General features: G+C 32.6%; 1 protein-coding gene across 1 annotated transcript; it reads left to right on the top strand.

The window, feature by feature from the left end:
* Window positions 1-29: 29 nt before the first annotated feature.
* On the top strand, window positions 30-13900 carry LOC124366070 (glycoprotein-N-acetylgalactosamine 3-beta-galactosyltransferase 1-like). The gene is made up of 4 exons (XM_046822292.1): window positions 30-1024; window positions 7046-7203; window positions 8581-8736; window positions 12610-13900. Exons 1-4 carry the CDS (start codon window positions 772-774, stop codon window positions 12766-12768), a joined length of 726 nt encoding a protein of 241 aa, XP_046678248.1. The 5' UTR covers window positions 30-771; the 3' UTR covers window positions 12769-13900.
* The last annotated feature ends 6049 nt before the right edge of the window (window positions 13901-19949 follow it).

Below are 19949 nucleotides of genomic sequence, written 5' to 3'. Positions count from 1 at the left end.
GTCAACTACTAACTCTACCCATAGCAGAACATCTATCTAATATCATGTCAGCGATAAGTAGGTTATGAAGTACGAATTAGGTTTGGCAGTGGTTAGGTTAAGTTGTACAGAACATTTATGCGAAAGTCTTTGTGTTTTGTTCGATTAAATTAATGAAAGAAAAGTCAATGAAGGGTCAGTATTTTACTATGTATTATTTTGAAATACAATTCAAGTATTACTAAAATGTAATATTCAAAATTTCTAACCAGTAACTTAGTATTGGTTATGTTTGTGTTTGTGTTTATGAAATGGCTATATATCCTAGTAAAATATCAGTATTTTTCTTAGGATTTGCAATTGGTGTTATTGCAGCATTTATTTTGACTGTTAGTATGAGTAAATTTGAAACTCATAAGCCAAGTTTATTGATTGAAAATGCGGTCAATATCAAAGAAGACAAATCCTATGATCAATGGTTAACTAAAACTGGATACAGAAAATTCCCGATTAACTTTGATCATTATAGTTATTCAAGAAATAAATCACTAAACCAGTTGCGGGAAAACCAACTTCTCAAAGCAAAAGTCAATGTTTTATGTGTCATGTTTATTACGAATGTGAACAATGCCTACGCTGCAATGGAAACTTGGATGAAACAGTGTAACAGTTTTAAATTTTATGGTACAAAACCTGAAAAGTACCTTGAAATAACTGTAATGCGACCAAAAAAATTCATGGCATTATTTGTGTGAAGTTTTAAGACATTTAGACAATAATTCTAATGATTATATGTGGGTTTTATTTGTTCCTGATGATGTTTTTGCGATACCAGAAAACCTCAGGCATTATGTTTTTGGTTTAAACTATAATGATCCATATTATTTTGGTCACAGTGCGTTTTTCTGGAATGAGTATTATAACATAGCACAAGCAGGTTATGTTTTAAGTAAAGGAAGTATTAAGACACTTATCACAAGATTTTCTACATCAGAAAGCTGTATAGCAAGTGGCAAATACTGGAAGAATGAAGATTACTATTTGGGTAAGTACCTTATGAGCTAATTTTGTATTAAAAATTAATATTATGAGTTTGTTCATGTTTAATAAAGTAATCTTTTTAGGGATCCTTAATTGGTTTTTGGACACCCATTGTTTTACTCATGATCGTTCAGAACTCATTTAAAACCAGAATAAGCCTAGCAGCCTGAACATAGGGTACTCTTTGCCTGAACAGGCTTCTTTGACATGTAATAGAGTCTTTGCCGGTGTTCACAGCCTCAAGCGGCTGGCTTCATATCTACCCCAGAAAGTTAAAATAATGCTGATAAAGACTCTTGTACTGCCTCACTTGAACTACTGTGACATAGTCATTAATGACATGACTGTGGAGCTTTCAAATAGACTCCAGCATGCTCAGAACTTTTGCATTAGGTTCATTTTCAATCTCAGACGTGATGATCACGTAACGCCCTACTTCAATCAATTATCTATCTTAAAATTACAAGACCTTCGAGACTATCACTCACTCATTCTGTTGCACGCTCTTTTAAATACAAATTGTCCTAGTTATCTTTCAAACAACTTTCGATTTATGTCTGAAATAAGTGAACGAAGTACAAGGAGGGGTACATCCTTATTATCTATCCCAATTCATCGAACAACTACCTTTAGCAAATCGTTACAGTTTCTGCCTGCCGATTGTGGAATACTTTACCTGTTAACATCAGAGCCATCGATAAGCGCGCTCGCTTTGGGGCGGAGGTCAGGACCTTGATGCTGGGGGCTCAGGGGGTATAGCGGTTGGCGGCTTTGGTGTGCGGTACTTAGGGCAATTGCATGCTAGTTGAATGAATGCGAGTGTGTGTCTTGCGATATTATTGTAAATTTGTATATAGTCACATTAATTATTGATGATTGTTTTGATTTTAAGATTCATTTAATATGTAATGTAAATAAATAGACTAAGTTTTAGTTATAAATGTATACATATATTATATGTTAGTTTAATTTGTATGAGGTTAAGTGGTAGAGAGGACTTTATAGTCCTAACTTCGCCTCTAATAAAGTCATTTTTCATTTCATTTCATCTCTCTTCCTGTTTGGAGTAGTCAGCTGCTACAGCTTCACCCAATACTGACTCTCTTCACTTCTTCAGTATTTCTATTTCATTGGCAGATTTCTTGTCTCAGCCTTCTCTATTTGTTGTCCGGAAACCAAGTGCAATCACCAATCTTTTGCTTCTTCACCATTTGCTTATGCAATTTGAAAGGAGCTTGAGGTTGTAGACCAGATAACACATTTCAGATTCTGTGTCTATGGACTAACACTCTTATTTTATCACTATTAACCACTGAGTCTTGTTGGTGATAATTAAGTGTGATGAACAATCAGAGACATTCTAAGCCAGATTGCCGGATGCAACTGCTTACTCTGTTCCAGATCTAGATATGTTGGATTAGCCTAGTTTTTTATTTTCAGACTCCATAAAGTTTCACAAGTACTGAGGAAGTAACAGGTCTCTGACCAGGCCCGCATGACCGGGTAAGACTGTATATACACTTGTGAGTTTTCCAGTGGTTTCATTTGTGGCATACTATTCCTGCGCTATACATCCCTTAGGGACAGGTCGCTTCACACCATGGGTTTGGAGGGCCTCAGTGGATATATGTATGGTATGATTCTGGACAGACTAGTCGAGACTAGCAATGTCTGAACTAGTATCACTACTGTGAGGTGCAGAGGACAACCACCGTCACAGAGCGCACTTACGGGGCACTAGTTTAGATCCTGGAGTTTAGTAACATCAGGTCCATCCCATGCAGGACACTTGACAAGCATTGATCCAAGTCAACCATGGGCTCGGATCCTCCATTGGTCTTGATTGACTTTAAAGGAAGTATCACTTCCTTACTTTCACTTACTTTTTTATATGTTTGTGTTGTTTTATCAGATATTCGAAAAGTCCAATGCATAGCCCATTTGGCGTCTCTCAGTGTTTATTTACACAAATGAGTACACAAATAAAACTTGGTGTGTCTATTCAAAATATACCTCAAGTATTGTACAATTTACACCACATAAAAGTCACATGTTGACAATTTACCATGTGTACATTTTTAAGAATTTAAGTAACATTTTAAAAAAAATTTAAAAGAAAAGTTTGTGATAAAATAACAACATGCAAAATTGACATTTCAATACATTGCATGTGAATGGTTGTATTTATACCTCTTTGGTCATAGGGTATTAATATTCAGTAATCTGAAGGGGGTGCATGGGAATAAAACAATAAACCATTTAAAAACAAATAATTCCCAAATTTTATTTTGGAACTATCTTTGGGAAGATCGTTATGAGCAATGCAATCTTCCCTAATTAGTATTGGTGGGGGGGGGGGGGGGTTTGGAGGAAATGTTGGAAGAATAGTTATAATTTAAAAAAAAATGTTAAGTCAATTTGTGACTATTACTGGCAACTCGCTTTAAGAGAAATTAAAGCATTTTCAATGAAGTATTTAATAACATCCACCATTTGTGATTGATGGGTGACGGAGAGGGGTGGAATAACAATTTTCAGAATAATGACATTTTGGTATCATTGGAAAGGTATTAATGGACACTGAAATCATTACCGACTACCTTTTGATAGGAAATAGCATTAAACACTGACTAGAATTGACCTTGTGTGTCCAAACGCTGACAGTGCTTGATATTTAAGAAGGTTTTGAAAGTTGTATTTAAATAATACAGGCATATTACGTGCTGATAGTTGTAGGCAGGTAATCCATTATACAAAGTAAATTTGAAAAGGGATGATTTTTTATGTACGAACAGTGGCAATAGCAATTAAATAAGAACTAAATAATATACAGGTTGAAGAGAGTTGCTGTTAACTAAAACTTGTTTATATTATCAGTTGTTAGCTCGGGGTTTATCAGTGGAGTGCTTTCCTGAATAACATCAGTATGTTATGAGATCTATACGTTCCATAGATAAAAAGACTTAGATATGACAGCAATATCATTCTTTTTATCAAATATGAATTAAAACATAAAATATTTGGTTCTGTCTTTCAGTCTATCAGTGAGAAATATTTATCTACGTTTCTTAAACACTACAATATTAGCTTATTCATTGCTAATATATTAAAAGAGTACATATTTAGCCTATATATATATAGGCTAAATATGTACTCTTTTAATATTCAATGTTGTTTATTGGGTAATTTAGATCAAAATTGATTTATTTTAAACATTATTTTAAATTTAAAATCATTTATTTATTGCAACTGTTGTAATTTCCAATAACATATTTTTGTTTAGCACCATAATTTAGCAATCTCTTCAGCCTCACCCATTCATTCAGTAATTCTTACTTCTAGTTTTACACGTAAGGTTCAGGTGTCTTTGTGATGTAATGATGGAGATGCCAACACTTCATTGATAGTAGCTTATCACAGTACAAACAGATAATATATGAGCTGTCTTAAAACAGCGTTTCTGTATGACCTCATGGGGGGATTACCCAAATTCCGGGTGTTATCCTAAAAAATGATCTACATTTCTTTGTCAAATGCTCCACAAGTAGCTTTTTTCTATTCAATTCAAAATGTCAATAAAACATACATTGAATGGTGTCATAACCATTTATATCTATGGCATAATTCTTAAAACAACAATGCATATTAAAATAATAAAATACAGCAAATGTATTACAGCCATTCTATTATTATGGATGAGACATTCAGACAAATTTCTGAGTATTTACAATGTTTATATATATGTGATATTATTCTGACAGATTTGAAATGTAGATGTTCAAAATCAATGTTTTATGTTTGTACATTGTCATATTCTAAAACATATTTATGCAATATGTTAATTCATATCTAAAATTATTTCTAGGATTTCATTTTTGTTATGGACGGGACAATTTTGGACACTGCACATTAAACTGTGAATGTAATCCAATATTTATTTGGGTTAAAAAGTAAATAAATATTTTTATTTTTACAAACTTATTTTTTTGTTACATCTCTATACCTTTTCAAATTTGCAGGTTAATAATACAACAAGAATAGCAATTTTAGTTAATTTTTAAGAATTAATACATGTTACGGATGATACAGAAAGTTTACCTCAATGAAAAGATCATAATTTGATGTATAAAAATTAGTTAATTGACTAATAGTGTTTAAGGTTATCAGAATAAGCCATATCAACATAAATCTGGGTAAAAGAATGCAATATTAATGGAAAAACTAATTCTACATAATGATTGCACAGGTTCAAAAAAGTAAAGTGAGAAATATTTTTTAGAAACTGATACATATTCCCATGCTGAGTTGTGATTATAGGAATATGGCAGTCATTTTAAAATTAAATGATATACATGTTTTATTAACTTTAAAAGTAATCTCACTGCTGATATTGTCTTTTGAAATATGAGAAAAAACTTAAACTCTGTCTTTGTCTCTCCAATTATTAGTAATATATTTGAGTTTTGTATCAGAGAACAATTGTATAGCTTTTATTGTTGTAAATCTCTCATGTCCTGACATTCAGTTTTTTTTCAGGTTTAAATACAGTAAAAGCAGTTAAAACTAACAGAACATGTTATTGTGAATTTTAAAGACAAAACAATTATATGTACTACTTTAATTGACTTAAGGCTAAAGCTTTTGATTGTATTCATCAGGATCTGATCGTAAAAGAGTTAAATTTTACTATATAAAAAATAATGAATTAAGATGATTTTCATCATATTTACAAAATAAGTGGCAGTTGGTCCCACAAAATAAAGATGTGTCAGAGTTCCAAAATGTTTTACTAAGGGTTCCACAAAGCTCAGTACTCAGTCCTTTTCTGTTTGTTGTAGTGATAAATGATTCTTTATTTAATGTGCCTTGTAGGTCTGTACTATATGTAGATGGTACAACTATTTTAAATAGCAATAAAAATCTGAAAACTTTAAAACAAGAGCAGGCGATGGCAGAAGCTGTGATAAAGCTAACCTTTTGGTAGTAAATAGTAGTAAAACAGAAAATTTAATTTTTACTCTTGATGGAAACTGTCCTTGACAGTAAGTATACATAACCTGTTAAGCTAATAGAAATATACATGGATAATTAATTGATTAAATTGGGGTGCTCATGTAATTTCCTATGGAAAAAATTTTATCTATTATCTGTTAAATAACATATCAGGAAACTAAAGTAATCAGCAGTGAAATGTTGATTACAACGTAATATGCCTTTTTCCTTTCCCATCTAAGGTGTGGTATAACACATTGGGAAAACAGCACCAGTGCTAAACTGCTTTCATTTGGCAAAAGAAAGTACTTAGAATTATTGTAAATGTTGGCAATAGCCTTTCTTGCACCCAATTAAAAAGAAAAATTATTAGACCCATGACCCTTCCATCCCTGTGTATTTATTGTATTTGATTTAGTATCAGATAAAAATTAGATAGTTTTATTAGTAGAAAATAGATACTTTCCTATTGTATTACAACAATTTATGCTGTAACAGATAAATGTTCAATTTGAGAAAACCAAACGTAAGCATAAAACGTTTTAATAAACTTCCAGAAAAAGCATAGCATCAGCCGCTCATACGATGTTGAGAGTGTACTGAAATGTGAGTTGTGATGTTGCAGGCAAGTACCTGGCAGAGCTGGGTGTGCTACCGACAGACACAAGACACAAACTGGGGAGAGGGAGGTTCCACCTCTACACCATCAGCCACTCACATGATGTTGAGAGTGTACTGAAATGTGAATTGTGGTGTTGCAGGCAAGTACCTGGCAGAGCTGGGTGTGCTACCGACAGACACAAGACACAAACTGGGGAGAGGGAGGTTCCACCTCTACACCATCAGCCACTCACATGATGTTGAGAGTATACTGAAATGTGAATTGTGGTGTTGCAGGCAAGTACCTGGCAGAGCTGGGTGTGCTACCGACAGACACAAGACACAAACTGGGGAGAGGGAGGTTCCACCTCTACACCATCAGCCACTCACATGATGTTGAGAGTATACTGAAATGTGAATTGTGATGTTGCAGGCAAGTACCTGGCAGAGCTGGGTGTGCTACCGACAGACACAAGAGACAAACTGGGGAGAGGCAGGTTCCACCTCTACACCATCAGCCAGCTAGTGGTGCCAGGTGACATTGAGTTCCTCTCAAAATACTGGAAATCAAGTATTTATCCTGTTAAACAGGTTAGTTGGCATTTAAAATTAGTGTAGTTGGGATATAAAGATAAATTAGATAGGTCTACTAAACTTATTACTGCTAAAAGAGTACATTAGTCTCCCTCTTAACAAGCTACCTTTCAATTGGCCACACCACCGTAACCAGGTTTTGTTTGAAAACAATTTACATGTTTTAACTGACCACTTTTTAACTAACCTCTATGACGCTTACATACCTGTTGCAATGTGAATACTTTTGCTTTATTCCTGTACAGTCATTGTGTTGTTTTTAGTTTGTCTAGAGATTTCGTGGTGTTTTGAAATTCATAATTTGTAATTTGTTACGTTTTTCCTACAAAAGAACTTAATGTATACATATTTTTTGTATAAAACATTTCCTGTATATAAAAATATTAAATAATTCAATTTTAAAATTTTTAGCATATACATATATGTTGTACTGTTAAAGAAACTCTAATATAATGAGTACATCAATTTATCTGGATATTTCTTTATCTGGTCGGGTCTCCTTTTTCGAGGTACATGATAAGGGGGAGACTGCTGTACATTCACACAAAAGCATATAAAGATGAATGATCAAGAATTGATTCTATCGTATCTTATCTAACAAAGTATGTGTTAAATTAGTATTAAAATTAAAAAATGTACAATGCCGCTATTTTATTTAATGTCATTCAAATTTTATATTTTCATACAGTTTTCTTAATCTCATCAAAGCCTTTAAACCTTCAATGTGGTTTCGAGTGTCAGTCACGTTTGACGAACTGACAGTGTTATCACAATTTCAAGTAGGTTGTGCGTCAGTACAGACTATAAAGCAATTCAAAGCTTCAGTTGACGTTATTTTATCTTAAGGTAACATGATTTCTCTATCATTCATTGATACAAAAAAATTAGTGTTCCTAGTTGTATGTGTATGTGGGCCAGTTGATTATGTTTTATTATGTACATTGCCACTATAAATTGTGTACATTTCTATCTGTTATCCTCTGTACTTTCACCTATTTTTAGAACATTTGGATAGCCATATTGTATTACATCTGTGCATCACCCTTTTCTTGAAAATAATCATCCAACTTATTCCCAAAATTCGCTCACAGATAGTTTTACATATACTGTGGATATTTCAATAATGTAGAATACATCTGAAAAGGACAGTGTAGTGAATTGTTCAATATTTTATTTATTTTGAATAGTGTTTTTTCATTTATACCTAATTGAATATGGTATTTTGTTATATTTCTATAAGTGAGAATAATAGACAATGAAATTCAAAGGGTTGAAATGTCGATGTGATTAATTTGCAGCTAAATCGTTTGATTTGAATCGAGTGAACTTAGTAATTATTATAGCTACTTTAAATAGAAAAAATGTGTGCTATAGGGCAACGACTGCTGTCACCCCTTGTCAATAACTTTCCGAGGGACCAGCAAGGCCACGGTCTACTTTCACCACTACCTGCTGTACAATGTGCACTTACACATAGAGGCCGGTAGACTGGGGAATGTCAAGTCTGACACTTTTACACCTTCAGACGAGGTTAGTATAGGCAATAATCCACTGTGTAAGTACAATAACTTGTTCTCTGGGAGTGTCAACATACAAAAAGATGTCAATTTTGACCATTATTTAGTTGTACTAAAGTACTTGCATAAAGATTATACAAAACTCTTCAAACTAATAAATTGGAGAAGTATGCAGGGGAAGTACATGTTAGATGAATTTCACTCAATTTTAGCAACTGGTTGAATCTTTTATTAAGAAAGCGAGGACATATGAAGAGGGGGGGAGGTGGGTTACTACCAAAAGCTAAAGAAAGACCAGATGAGTGGGTTACTTATACGCAAGCATTCGGATCAGCTGACCTAGTCCAATTGACACATTGACTTTCACAGCCTGTCTGTCTGACTTACTGCTGTGGGTGCGAGATTTTAACAGTTTTTTAGTTAACTTTCTACCTTGAAGCAAAATCCCAGTAATAAGACTTCCCTTCAATTTTTGTACTTTTAGTAATAAAATAGCCAACAGAAATCAGAAATTCTTTATTGATAATCTTTAAGATTACAAGTAGCGTCAATTAACAAAAAGTTTACAGCTTACAGTACTACATTTATACTCTTGAGACCAGTATAAAAGTCAGATACAAAGGACTGAGTTTAAAGCTTTCAGGAATGAATAATTGTTTAATACAGTTTTATAGATCTGTTTTATCAGGGTTATTACAAAATATATGAATTGTAAAGAACAGTAACACCAAACTTTAAACAGTATTATTTGAGATATTGGGTGAAATGAACCAAAAGTGTATTACTTGCTTCATTATACTGTTTTAAAGCAGTTACTTCTTTTCCAGTGAATAAAAATGAAAGTGCTACTAAAGGGTATCACATTTCACGGACCCCGTAGTATTTGCTCCAGATTCATATGAATAAAATTTAAAAACTATCTTTGACAGTAGACAGTAGACAAATACTTTATTTAAAGAAAGTTTACAATACCTTCAAACATTCCAAGAGCTCACAGAAAATTACGGTATACATTATTAGTCGCCAGCCAGTCTTTTTACAATTATTATTTCGTCACTATATCAACACTTTCAACATTCAACAAAGTAACAACATGCATTTTCTATGAACAAGTATGCATTTAACAGAACAAGTATCTGAACAGTAAATTCCGTGACTAAATATTTAACAGAAATATCAACAATAAATAAACTACTATGAAAAATCAACAATAAATTTTTAACACTACATCTAGCAAAAAAAATTGCAATAAATAAACAAATACAAATCAACGATAATATACAGTAAACAACTACAGATCAACAACAATATACAATAAATTCTAACTGAAATATCAACAATAACTATACATAATTAACATTTAATAAATATATTTTTAATGTGAACAAAGTTTAACCCTAGAACTGGCGGTCATTTCATCCTGTAGTGTCGGGCTGTTTTGGAGCTTCGCGCAAGGTTTTTAAAAAAAAAATTATTAAAAATATAAAATAAAAGCAATATAAATAAAAGTATATATTTTTGTGTTCAAGATTAAACGTAGAATTATACTATATTGTAAAATTAATCATACAAAATTTTTTAATAAACACTTTTTTTAATCAAATATAAAATTTACGAAAAATAAATTTGGGGGGACCATACCTAGCAAATGAAGTTATAGTGAGATATATTTCAAAGTGAGATAGCCATTCTGTGTCAAATTTTATCTAGTTTCAGAAAAACATAAACATTATACACATTTATGAAAGCATCATAAAGCTATAGAACAAAAAGCAGCGATGCGCATAAATTCTGAAAATCAGGTGTACACGTAAGACTTTGGTAAAACAAGTTTTGCTAATACATTTATCTATGAATACATGGTATATTGCATATTTTCTTACTTAGAATAAAATAGAATATACAGTACTAATGAAATAATTACCATAAATTGTTTTTTGAAAAGTAAAAAAAAGTTGCATTTTGCCATTATTAAAAAATTTTGCAAAAAATGTTCATTCAGCAAAATATAAAATCGTTTCTAAAGCTTGTACTATATCAAAATTTATAAATTTATGGTTTATAAGTAATAGGAAATATTATGTAGTTAGAAAACTATAAATATAACTAAATATATGAAAAATTATAGAATAACCCAAACAGTTATTATTTATAACCAAAGAAATTACAGGAAATATATATTTTATTGTGAAAACTATCTATTCACCAAAAATAAATAGTTACTTCAGAGCTAAAAGAGTGCTATAAATAACGTTTAGTAAGTGAAAACAATAACAAACTATGTGAAATGAATTTTAGTCAAGTCATTTTGCCATAGCCTACACAAAGCCGGTAATTTCTCAAACATATTTCAGTAAATAGAAATTGATTTATTCTAAAATATACTACTACGACATCAAACAACACACTACACATTAAATACGACACTAAAACACGCGTAAAACTATTAAAACTTACAAATATCCACAGTTTGGCACGAAAGTGATACAGAACGGCAGCGGCAATATGGCAGTCACAACAAACTGCGCCGTTTTCTTTTACGTTCAAAATGACAAGCTTGCTACGTCATAACCATAATACAAAGAGGAATAAAACTCATCTGTTTTCTAGCAATCCCTAGCATTTTTCTTCCCGAATCCAATGGTGCATGAATTATATCGATACGTTACCAGAGTATATTGTAAAAAGTAATTATACGAGGGAATGTTTGACCGACAAAATTTTGACGGTTAACACCACAGATGCGGCATTGACCGACAAAATTTTGTCCATTAACAGTTTCATAATGATTTACTAATTATGAAATTTGTTAATACACAAAATATATAAATTATGATTCTGAGATGCAGACTAATACCATTATTAGATATTCATTTAGTTTTTGAGAATTGTGCTCTTAACTTTCATTTTAAAACGAGGTTTCCCCTCATTTAAAATGTTGTTACCAAAGTGTACAATAATCTTATTGAAAGTTTCTTTTCCAACAAAACAAAACTGCCTTCTATAAAATCTTTTCTGAATTTGGGCGTTGAAATAGAAATGAATTGCGAAGTTCGCGTAGGAGCATTAAATTGTTTCAAGCTGTATCTGCCAAAAAACTCTGCTTTCTGTAGTATTTGTTTCGTACCTGTATTGTAGAGCCTGACATAGGTTAGACTTCGTTGCACTCGCCATCATGTACGTTCATGAGTGTAAATTGTATTATGAGCTTTGGCACGTAACTGGTAAACAACTTTTATGGTTTGAGGAAAAATGTGTCAGTTTTTTTAACTGCTGAGTTTCTGCCTGAAAGTGGTAAGAAATGAAAAGAAGCTTTGACACAAAAATGGAAATTGTTTTTTGTGCTGTGACTAATCCAGGATTTCAAGTTGGAGCGGTTGAAGATTTTGTAATGTAAGGTTTTTGGGAGCTATTAAACTTGGAGGAATTTTGGACTTTTCAATGAGTTTCAATGACTTAAAGTTTGAGTCGGGGTTAAGCTGTGTGAAGAAATTAAGCAGAAAGCTTTCTGAACCTTCTGAGACACGGCTCGTGTTTTATGTGGTCTGGGCAGTTATTATACATTTTTAAGCAGATGTAGGACTGAGATTTTTCAAAACATGTAGTTCTATGAATGGGATAATTCAAGATGTTAGAATTTCTGATTGAATAACTGTGATGGTGATTCATTTCAAAAAATCTATGGGAGTGTGATTTGACATACGAGACACTGGAGTCTCTCTAAAAAATATTAATCTTTGGAATTACCATGTTCTGTATAATCTTTATTTTTGAAGATTGATGTGTATATTCTTTTGTTTTATTAGATATTATTATTAAATAAGGTAAAAAAATATTAAGATTCCATATACAATTGTTTAATTTTTAAAATTTTAATTTCTTTCAGATTTGGCAACAGTTTGTCCTGGATGAACTTGGACCAAATGTAAACTTATCTTCCATCACGCCAAAGAAGTTTTACAACCTTTGGGTTGACAAACTTGACTCTCCTAGTATTTTCAATAAGAAACTACGAGCTCTCTTTGGAGGCGATTCAGATGATTAAGGATTGGTTATTTTAGGTGCTCTTATTCTTTGGACTAATCTAAAATTGTTCCTAGGTTTAGTAAAATTTAGTACACTCAGTGTACTGCTAGTATCACACTAGACCTTATTTGTTGGACATTGTATTAATTTTTGTTAATTTCTTTAAAAAGATAATATTGCATTTATTTATTAATGTATTTAATGTAGCATCAGTAGAATTTAAAATATTTTTATTACACTCAGTTGACAATTTTAGGTATTTGTTTATTGTTATGAGCTATTTGTAGTCAGTGGCTGCACAAGCTTTAAAGCCCACACTTTTATCTACTTTTCTATAAATTGCCATAAATTTTAAGGTATTACCTGTCATACCTAAAAACATAATTTTATATACTGTCATCATAGAGGATTGTCACCTGATTTAACAGCGACTGCAATTCGGTCATTTTAGCGCTATTTTTTTTTTGTTTCCATACTGATTTTTAAGACGGTTTTTCTGTTGATAAAACAAATAGTAGTCACTGAATGCTGAATTGGGGCTGTTTGTGGGATTATCACATTGTTCCTAGCAAAATTCTGTGATGAGATTTTGAGTTGGTTTTGCTGCCTGTAGGCGGACTTTGTCATACAGCACGACGTGTTTCTTGATAGTCTAAACATTCAATAAAAATATCACTTCTTGAAATATGAGGATAGTAAAGAAATTGTGAAATGTCTGTTCACTTTCACTTTATTATTCACTATCTGGACCAAATCGTTGATGATCATTAAAGGTCATTCACTCCATTTCTGATCATGAATATTCATTCGGCCATCTTTTAAAGGTCTTACCCATTTCAATGCAATTTCATCACTCGTAATCTTTTGTCAATACACTTCACAATTATTCTGATGATGAATTTCAACTGCTATTATGCCCAAAAACAAATAACACCACTTATTTTACAGTGGGTAGTATTCTCAATTGACAGCGGAATTTTAAATATGCATTAACTGACGTAAAAAAGATCGATTTATGTAATAATTGTGTCTGTGGCTTACTAACAGCACTGCAGTGTCAGAATTTAAAAACGATACTTGCTGAAAAAAGCCTTGTAGAATGTTGTGGTGTTAGTAATTAAAAAAATTGTTTAGACAAAACAGTAGTATACTGCCATTCATGTAACTGATGACAGAGACTAGGTGCAGTATAATGGCACTCCAATATTTACTTTACATTCGTCCACAATATTTACTGTTTAAATGATTTTTGTAGTATACTCAATCAAGTGAACCAAAATAATATTTTGGCTCAAGATTATGCCTTTGGCTTCTGAAATGTTGCTATGGACACATATTGTCATTATCATGAGCCGCGATGCTAAATGCATTGCCGCGTTAAAAAAATGTTGTATTACACTTATTTTGTGCATTATTTTAAAAAACAAATTGGTGGTAATATAGGAAATCAATTGAACTTTTATAACAGCCTATGTTATAATCTATGTTGTCTCCCACAGTACAAATATTTGTGGTTGTATTATTTTTACAAAAGTGTTATAATAGCGTTATTAAAGTTCACATAAGAAGAAAGAACATTTTGTACAGAATATTTTGGTACTAAAAATTTTAAAAACAATACTTAAAATTATAAATCAATTTTTTCTGAAACTTACAAAAACACATGGTTTATAGGTGTGCAGTTTTTCCTATTTTTATGTTTAAAAATTATGTTATAACAGTTAATGGTATGTAACTTTTATTTTTGGCCCTAAAAGGGTTCAAATATCTTATATATATAAAAATCTTGAGTCACGATGTATGTTGCCAATAAACTCCAAAACGACTGAACCAATTTCAATCAAATTTCACATGTATCCGTAATTTAGTCTAACTTAGAAGATAGGATAGTTATTATCTGAATTATTCGCTTATGTCGTGAATATAAACGAATAAAATGAAGAAAAGTTTTCAAAGCGCCTGCACATTATAACCTGCAATTACGAGATAGATACGTATATTAAACAGTGAAACACTATTTGAAGGCGCTAAGTTATGATGTATAATTGTCTAAACTAAATTTTTGGTTGAACTTAAAGGTTGAGTGGTAGACCACTTTGTAATAAAATACATTATGCATGTACAATACATTTTTGACATATTTTCTTGATCGTGACATCAAGGTAAAATCTACATCGGGGTTGGAAATATAATTTACTTCAACCAGAAATGCTCATACGCGGGCAAAACTTACGAAAAGCGTGTGAAGCCGCGGGAAACAGCTAGTATTTAATAGTTATTAAGTTAGCTGATGATGGCTGATATTACAAAATTTGAATTTAAAATGGTTGAGCTAACAAAAAAACTGTGTAAGCCAATAGCTTCTACATAGTAACAAGCTGAACTAATGCAGTGTGCATGTTGTAGCATTAAATTGTGTTAGAAATACCTTCCTGTAGCGAAAAAAAACTGTTAAGAATATAGACATGGTAATAGAATTGATAATGTAAATGAAAATGTACATGTTCTCTGTGTTTAAAAGCTTCACATTGACACTTCCAATTATTGTGAGTTGGATTTATATTATAATTTTTTTAACTCATCAAAACATATAGTTCAAATTCATCCATTATATTGGTTATCTGCAATTAAAACTAAGATAATATTACTGTAGTAGACTAAGGAATGTAGAGAAAGTAAGATAAATGTACAGCAACATCACCGCACAAATTTTGTTTTTATGTAATAATTGTCTATTTATGTATTATTTTGTTTATTCTTTTGTTTGAATGCTGTGGTATGTTTTAGTTTTATATAGTCACATTACAGTCAGTACAAGGCACTTTTACGAAACGTTTGTTCTATAACGAAACAAATTGTGTTTATAACTCATTGTCCAGAGCGGTGGGTCACTCTCAGTTTGAGTTTAACTTTACTATTTTTATTTTATAGTTGGTTAATATGTACTTCTTTTTAACATTCCAATTTTTAACTGACTTCTTAAGTTTAGGTTTTTTTGTTATGAAATGAAAAGAACTATGTTTGCACAATTGCTGCATCTGTGATTAATTTGATATGAGATATGTTAGTTAACAGGGTAATTTTAATGCTTTAATAATTTATTATAACTTTTAATTTTTATCAATAAGAAATTTGATCATTTCTTTGTTAGAAAATTTTTATAGTTTTTTGATCATTCAGTATTAATTTCCCATGAGTAAAATATGTATATCATATAATTTTTTAATGTTTAAAAAAGTTATTGTTGATGTTATATATAAAAGATTATTTAATTCACTATCCTGAAGGAAAATTAAAATAGAAGGATAACCAACCACCATGTTTGTTCATATTGTCCTTGGTTAGCAAACATGGCACTCGTCTCACAGAAATGTTTTGGCTAATAATTTTTCATGCAAAATTGAAACAACTGCATCTTGTAATATCCCTGTAGCCTCAACTATTTCACACACTTTAATTCGTAGTTCTTTCAGAATCACTTCCCGGATTATTTCAATCATTTCGGGAGTAGACACTTCCACTGGTCGTCCCGATCAATGTTCATAATTTGTAGATGAACGGTAACGTTTAAACTCGTTTACCCAATTGTAAACTGTTGCAAAAACAGGAGCAGATGTGCCATGAAGTGCATCTGAGTTAAATTTGATTTCTTTCAGCAATGAGCATTTAAATAAAAATGTTTTATTATGTTTGAAACTTACTTTTTTCCATTATTATAAACAAACAAAAGTTGTTCACCTCAATCGTCAATTGCAACGAAACTATGCGTTGGATCAAGCTGAAATTTTGACAGCTATCTAGTCAATAACATCTTATGAACAAAATGATTTTCAATCCTACAACCCCATCTCTAGGACTTATTGAACGACCCTCATATCTCTAAGTATTAAATTGCACAAAGCTGTTTTATATAGTATTAGCTAATGATCTTAGATGTAGCTTATACAATATTATGCTTCATGCTAACAAGGCTGCATTTTGTAGCTTTCGCCATTAAAGGTTATGTTTAGTTATAATACAAGAAGTAGCCTGTAAATCTGTAATTTAGTTAATACAATTAACTTGACATACTATATCTACTTTATTCAAAACTTACTTAATCTTTATTATAAAATAATCTAATAGTAATTTTTCACTGAGGTAAAATAAGGGTGTATTATGAAATTAGTTTTAATCTTTTCTTTAACCTTAGAACTGGCATGCATTTTAGCTGATTACAGCTATTTAACCCCTCTGAATATAATTTTAATCAGATAAAATACAATATATTATAAGAGATGTAAAAATTGGGTTTACCTTTACATTCATGAATACAGTAGAGTCCCGGTAATCCGAGGTGAATGGGACCGAATGTACCTCGAATTGTGAAGAACTCGAATTATACGGAACACTTTGAGAAAAATTGGGTTATAATTAAAACTGAAGGCAAACAAAAGAAATATGCTTTTATTACAAATACCAGCATTAAGAAATTACTTACAGAGGTCCAAAGATGCAATGTTTACTTAAAAAAACAGTCTAGAGTTTTTTGTTTCACCACACTGCAGCGTTTGCGGGCAGCCATGTCTCTCCACCGCCGAAGCAATAACGTGTCTGCCGCTGTCGCCTCTGCTTGCTGCTCTACGTAGCGCAGGGCCGCATCCAGTGCGCGCGTAGCCGTCGCTGTGAGTCATTGCCGGGTCTGTGTCCTGCACACTTTCTTCTTCGTCACTCCCGTCAGCTGTCATGTCTGTGACCATCTCAACTATGGTGTCGTCTGTTGTCTCTAACTGTTCGTCCCTACTCATCCACTCTCCAATATCAGTTTGATTTGTCCCATTGCAACCAGGAAGTCTGTTATTAAATTTACTAACGGTAGATCGTCATCTTCATCATCATTTTCAATTTTACACACTCCGATTTTCTTCCATGATTTCTGGATTGTTTCTGGTTTAATTTCGCTCCAAGCTTCAGCGATCCAATAAATAACATCCTTGATTGTGACTTTTTTCAGGAAATCTTTTATGGTTGCCTCTCCTTCAATTGTTTGAAACATTGATTGCAACAAACGGCGTCCGTACTTTTTTTTCAAAGTTTCAAGTACGCCTTGGTCCATAGGCTGAATGAGGCTGGTCACGTTCGGTGGCAAAAACATCGTGCGTATGCCATCGCATTGCAGTTCCCCTTCATCTGGGTGTGATCCTGCGTTATCAAGTGTTAAGATGGCTTTAGAGGGTAGGTTGCTTTTCTTCAAAAAATTTTTGGTTTCAGGAACAAAGTCACTAAAAAACCAGTTTTTAAAAATTTGTTTGTCCATCCATGCGTTTTTTTGGTTTGTATAAGTTGCTGGAAGCGTTGAAATAGAAATGTTTTTAACGCACAAGGCTTAGCAGACTTGCCAATGACAGTTAGTTTTAATTTATGGCTTCCCGACGCGTTTGAAGCGGCTAGCACAGTCAGTCTCTCTTTGCTTTTTTTGTGACCCGGAGCAGCTTTTTCCTCCCGTGAAGCTAGAGTTTTTGATGGCAAAGTTTTAAAATTCAAACCAGTTTTCATCACAGTTGTAAATCTGATCAGGTGTTAAATTTTCACTTTTAATAAGATTTTTTAACTTTTCACAGAACTGAACAACTGCCTCGGAATCCGCCGAAAGTTTCTCCCCACAAATTTCTAACTGCCTCATGCCATAACGTTTTTTACAACGGTCAAGCCATACTACACTTTCCGTAAAATCTTCCTCACCTTCATTGATTTTTTATTGCGAAAGTACAATGCCTTTTCCTGTAAAATAGGTCCGGAAATAGGACAACCTTTGTTTCTTTGTTGACAAAACCATAAAAATAGGGCCTCGCTAGTTTTTTCATACTCTGCTTTCTTCATAGACTTCCGCACATTAGTACACTTTTCCAAGCACTTTTCTGATGCAAATTTTTCAATTTTATCGCGATTCCTTCGCCAGTCACCAACTGTCACTTCACCAATTCCGTACTCGGCAGCTAATTTTTTTAACGTTTCACCTTTATCAACTCTTTTAAGAGCTTCTAGTTTTGTTTTTATCGGTACAAACTTTCTTTTACTTTTTGAACTCATAGTTCACTGTACAATGAACACATAAACACTTCAGAAAATACTAAAACTTAATATTTAGACAACAAGTACTGTACGTTGTAAATAACAGACGGGTAAGCGCACTGCGATCGTAATCTATAACAACCGTACCGCAGTCGAACGTGATGAGCAACGGACTGATTTATTTTTAGACAATACAGAACGCAATGTTCCGTGGCCTTGACAATAGGGTGGGGGTGGGGCGTTGCAAATGAAGTGGCACTGATGAGTCAGGCTGCCGGCTTCTCCAAGTAGCCTAGCACTCAGTTTACAGACATGCGCTCGAGTGTGTTGTAGAAATATGTCAATTTCACATTTTATTTTTTACATGTGTTGGCTCGGATTTAACGGAACCTCGGACTATCGAGACTCGAACTATCTGGACTCTACTGTATATGGTACTCCGAAGTGAAAAATTTATTTTCTAAAAACAGTTTTTTTTATTTTCTATAGTCCATAGAAATCACTAATCACCTTCAAATTAAAAATCCTAAATATCCTGGTTGTTATGCTGATCATGAAATAAATTGTCTTCTTATAATACAGAACAAAAATAAAGTAAAACTAAACAGAACAAAACAGAGTTCAGTTAACTCAAACACCAACAGCTGTCAAGATTGCATGGTGCATCTTTAATGTTTAGTGGGCAATAAATATAAAGATAATATGTTTTATATATATAAATGAGTGTATTTAAAGAAAGTGCAGCATCTGCCAATTACAATAATATAACTTATTACAGTTTGAATGAACATTGTTCAAAAGATGATGTAATTAGCACATGATGGTGATGGGTCGCAAATTACGACTCTGCTAGTTCATGGCAGGATAAAATACGTTGTAATTATGACTTTGTCAGTTCCAGGGTTGATGACAAAATAGGAATACAGCACACCACATGTCATGTCAGGAATACAGCACACCACATGTCATGCAACAAGATTTGCCGTGGTTGCTTGCAACATTTAACACTTTGTACACTGAGCCCGAGTATAGGTCGGGCCGCGTTGGCAGTGCCTGCTACCGGCGCCCGAGTATAGCTCGGGTCGTGTTATTTAATTGTATTATTTAGCTCAGTCATCTTATTTTTGGATTCAAACATTTTGATTATGT

This window comes from Homalodisca vitripennis, chromosome 7, assembly GCF_021130785.1.
Source record: "Homalodisca vitripennis isolate AUS2020 chromosome 7, UT_GWSS_2.1, whole genome shotgun sequence".
In the NCBI taxonomy this organism is placed as follows: Eukaryota; Metazoa; Arthropoda; class Insecta; order Hemiptera; family Cicadellidae; genus Homalodisca; species Homalodisca vitripennis.
The sequence above is the reverse complement of the archived record's forward strand: the minus strand, read 5'-3'. Positions and strand labels throughout refer to the sequence as shown.

Coding starts and splice junctions, on each gene's coding strand:
- LOC124366070 (XM_046822292.1), top strand. CDS start 772: ATGTGGGTTTTATTTGTTCCTGATGATGTTTTTGCGATACCAGAAAAC. Junction 7,204..8,580: donor GTATTTATCCTGTTAAACAG/GTTAGTTGGCAT, acceptor TGTGTGCTATAG/GGCAACGACTGCTGTCACCC. Junction 8,737..12,609: donor CTTTTACACCTTCAGACGAG/GTTAGTATAGGC, acceptor AATTTCTTTCAG/ATTTGGCAACAGTTTGTCCT.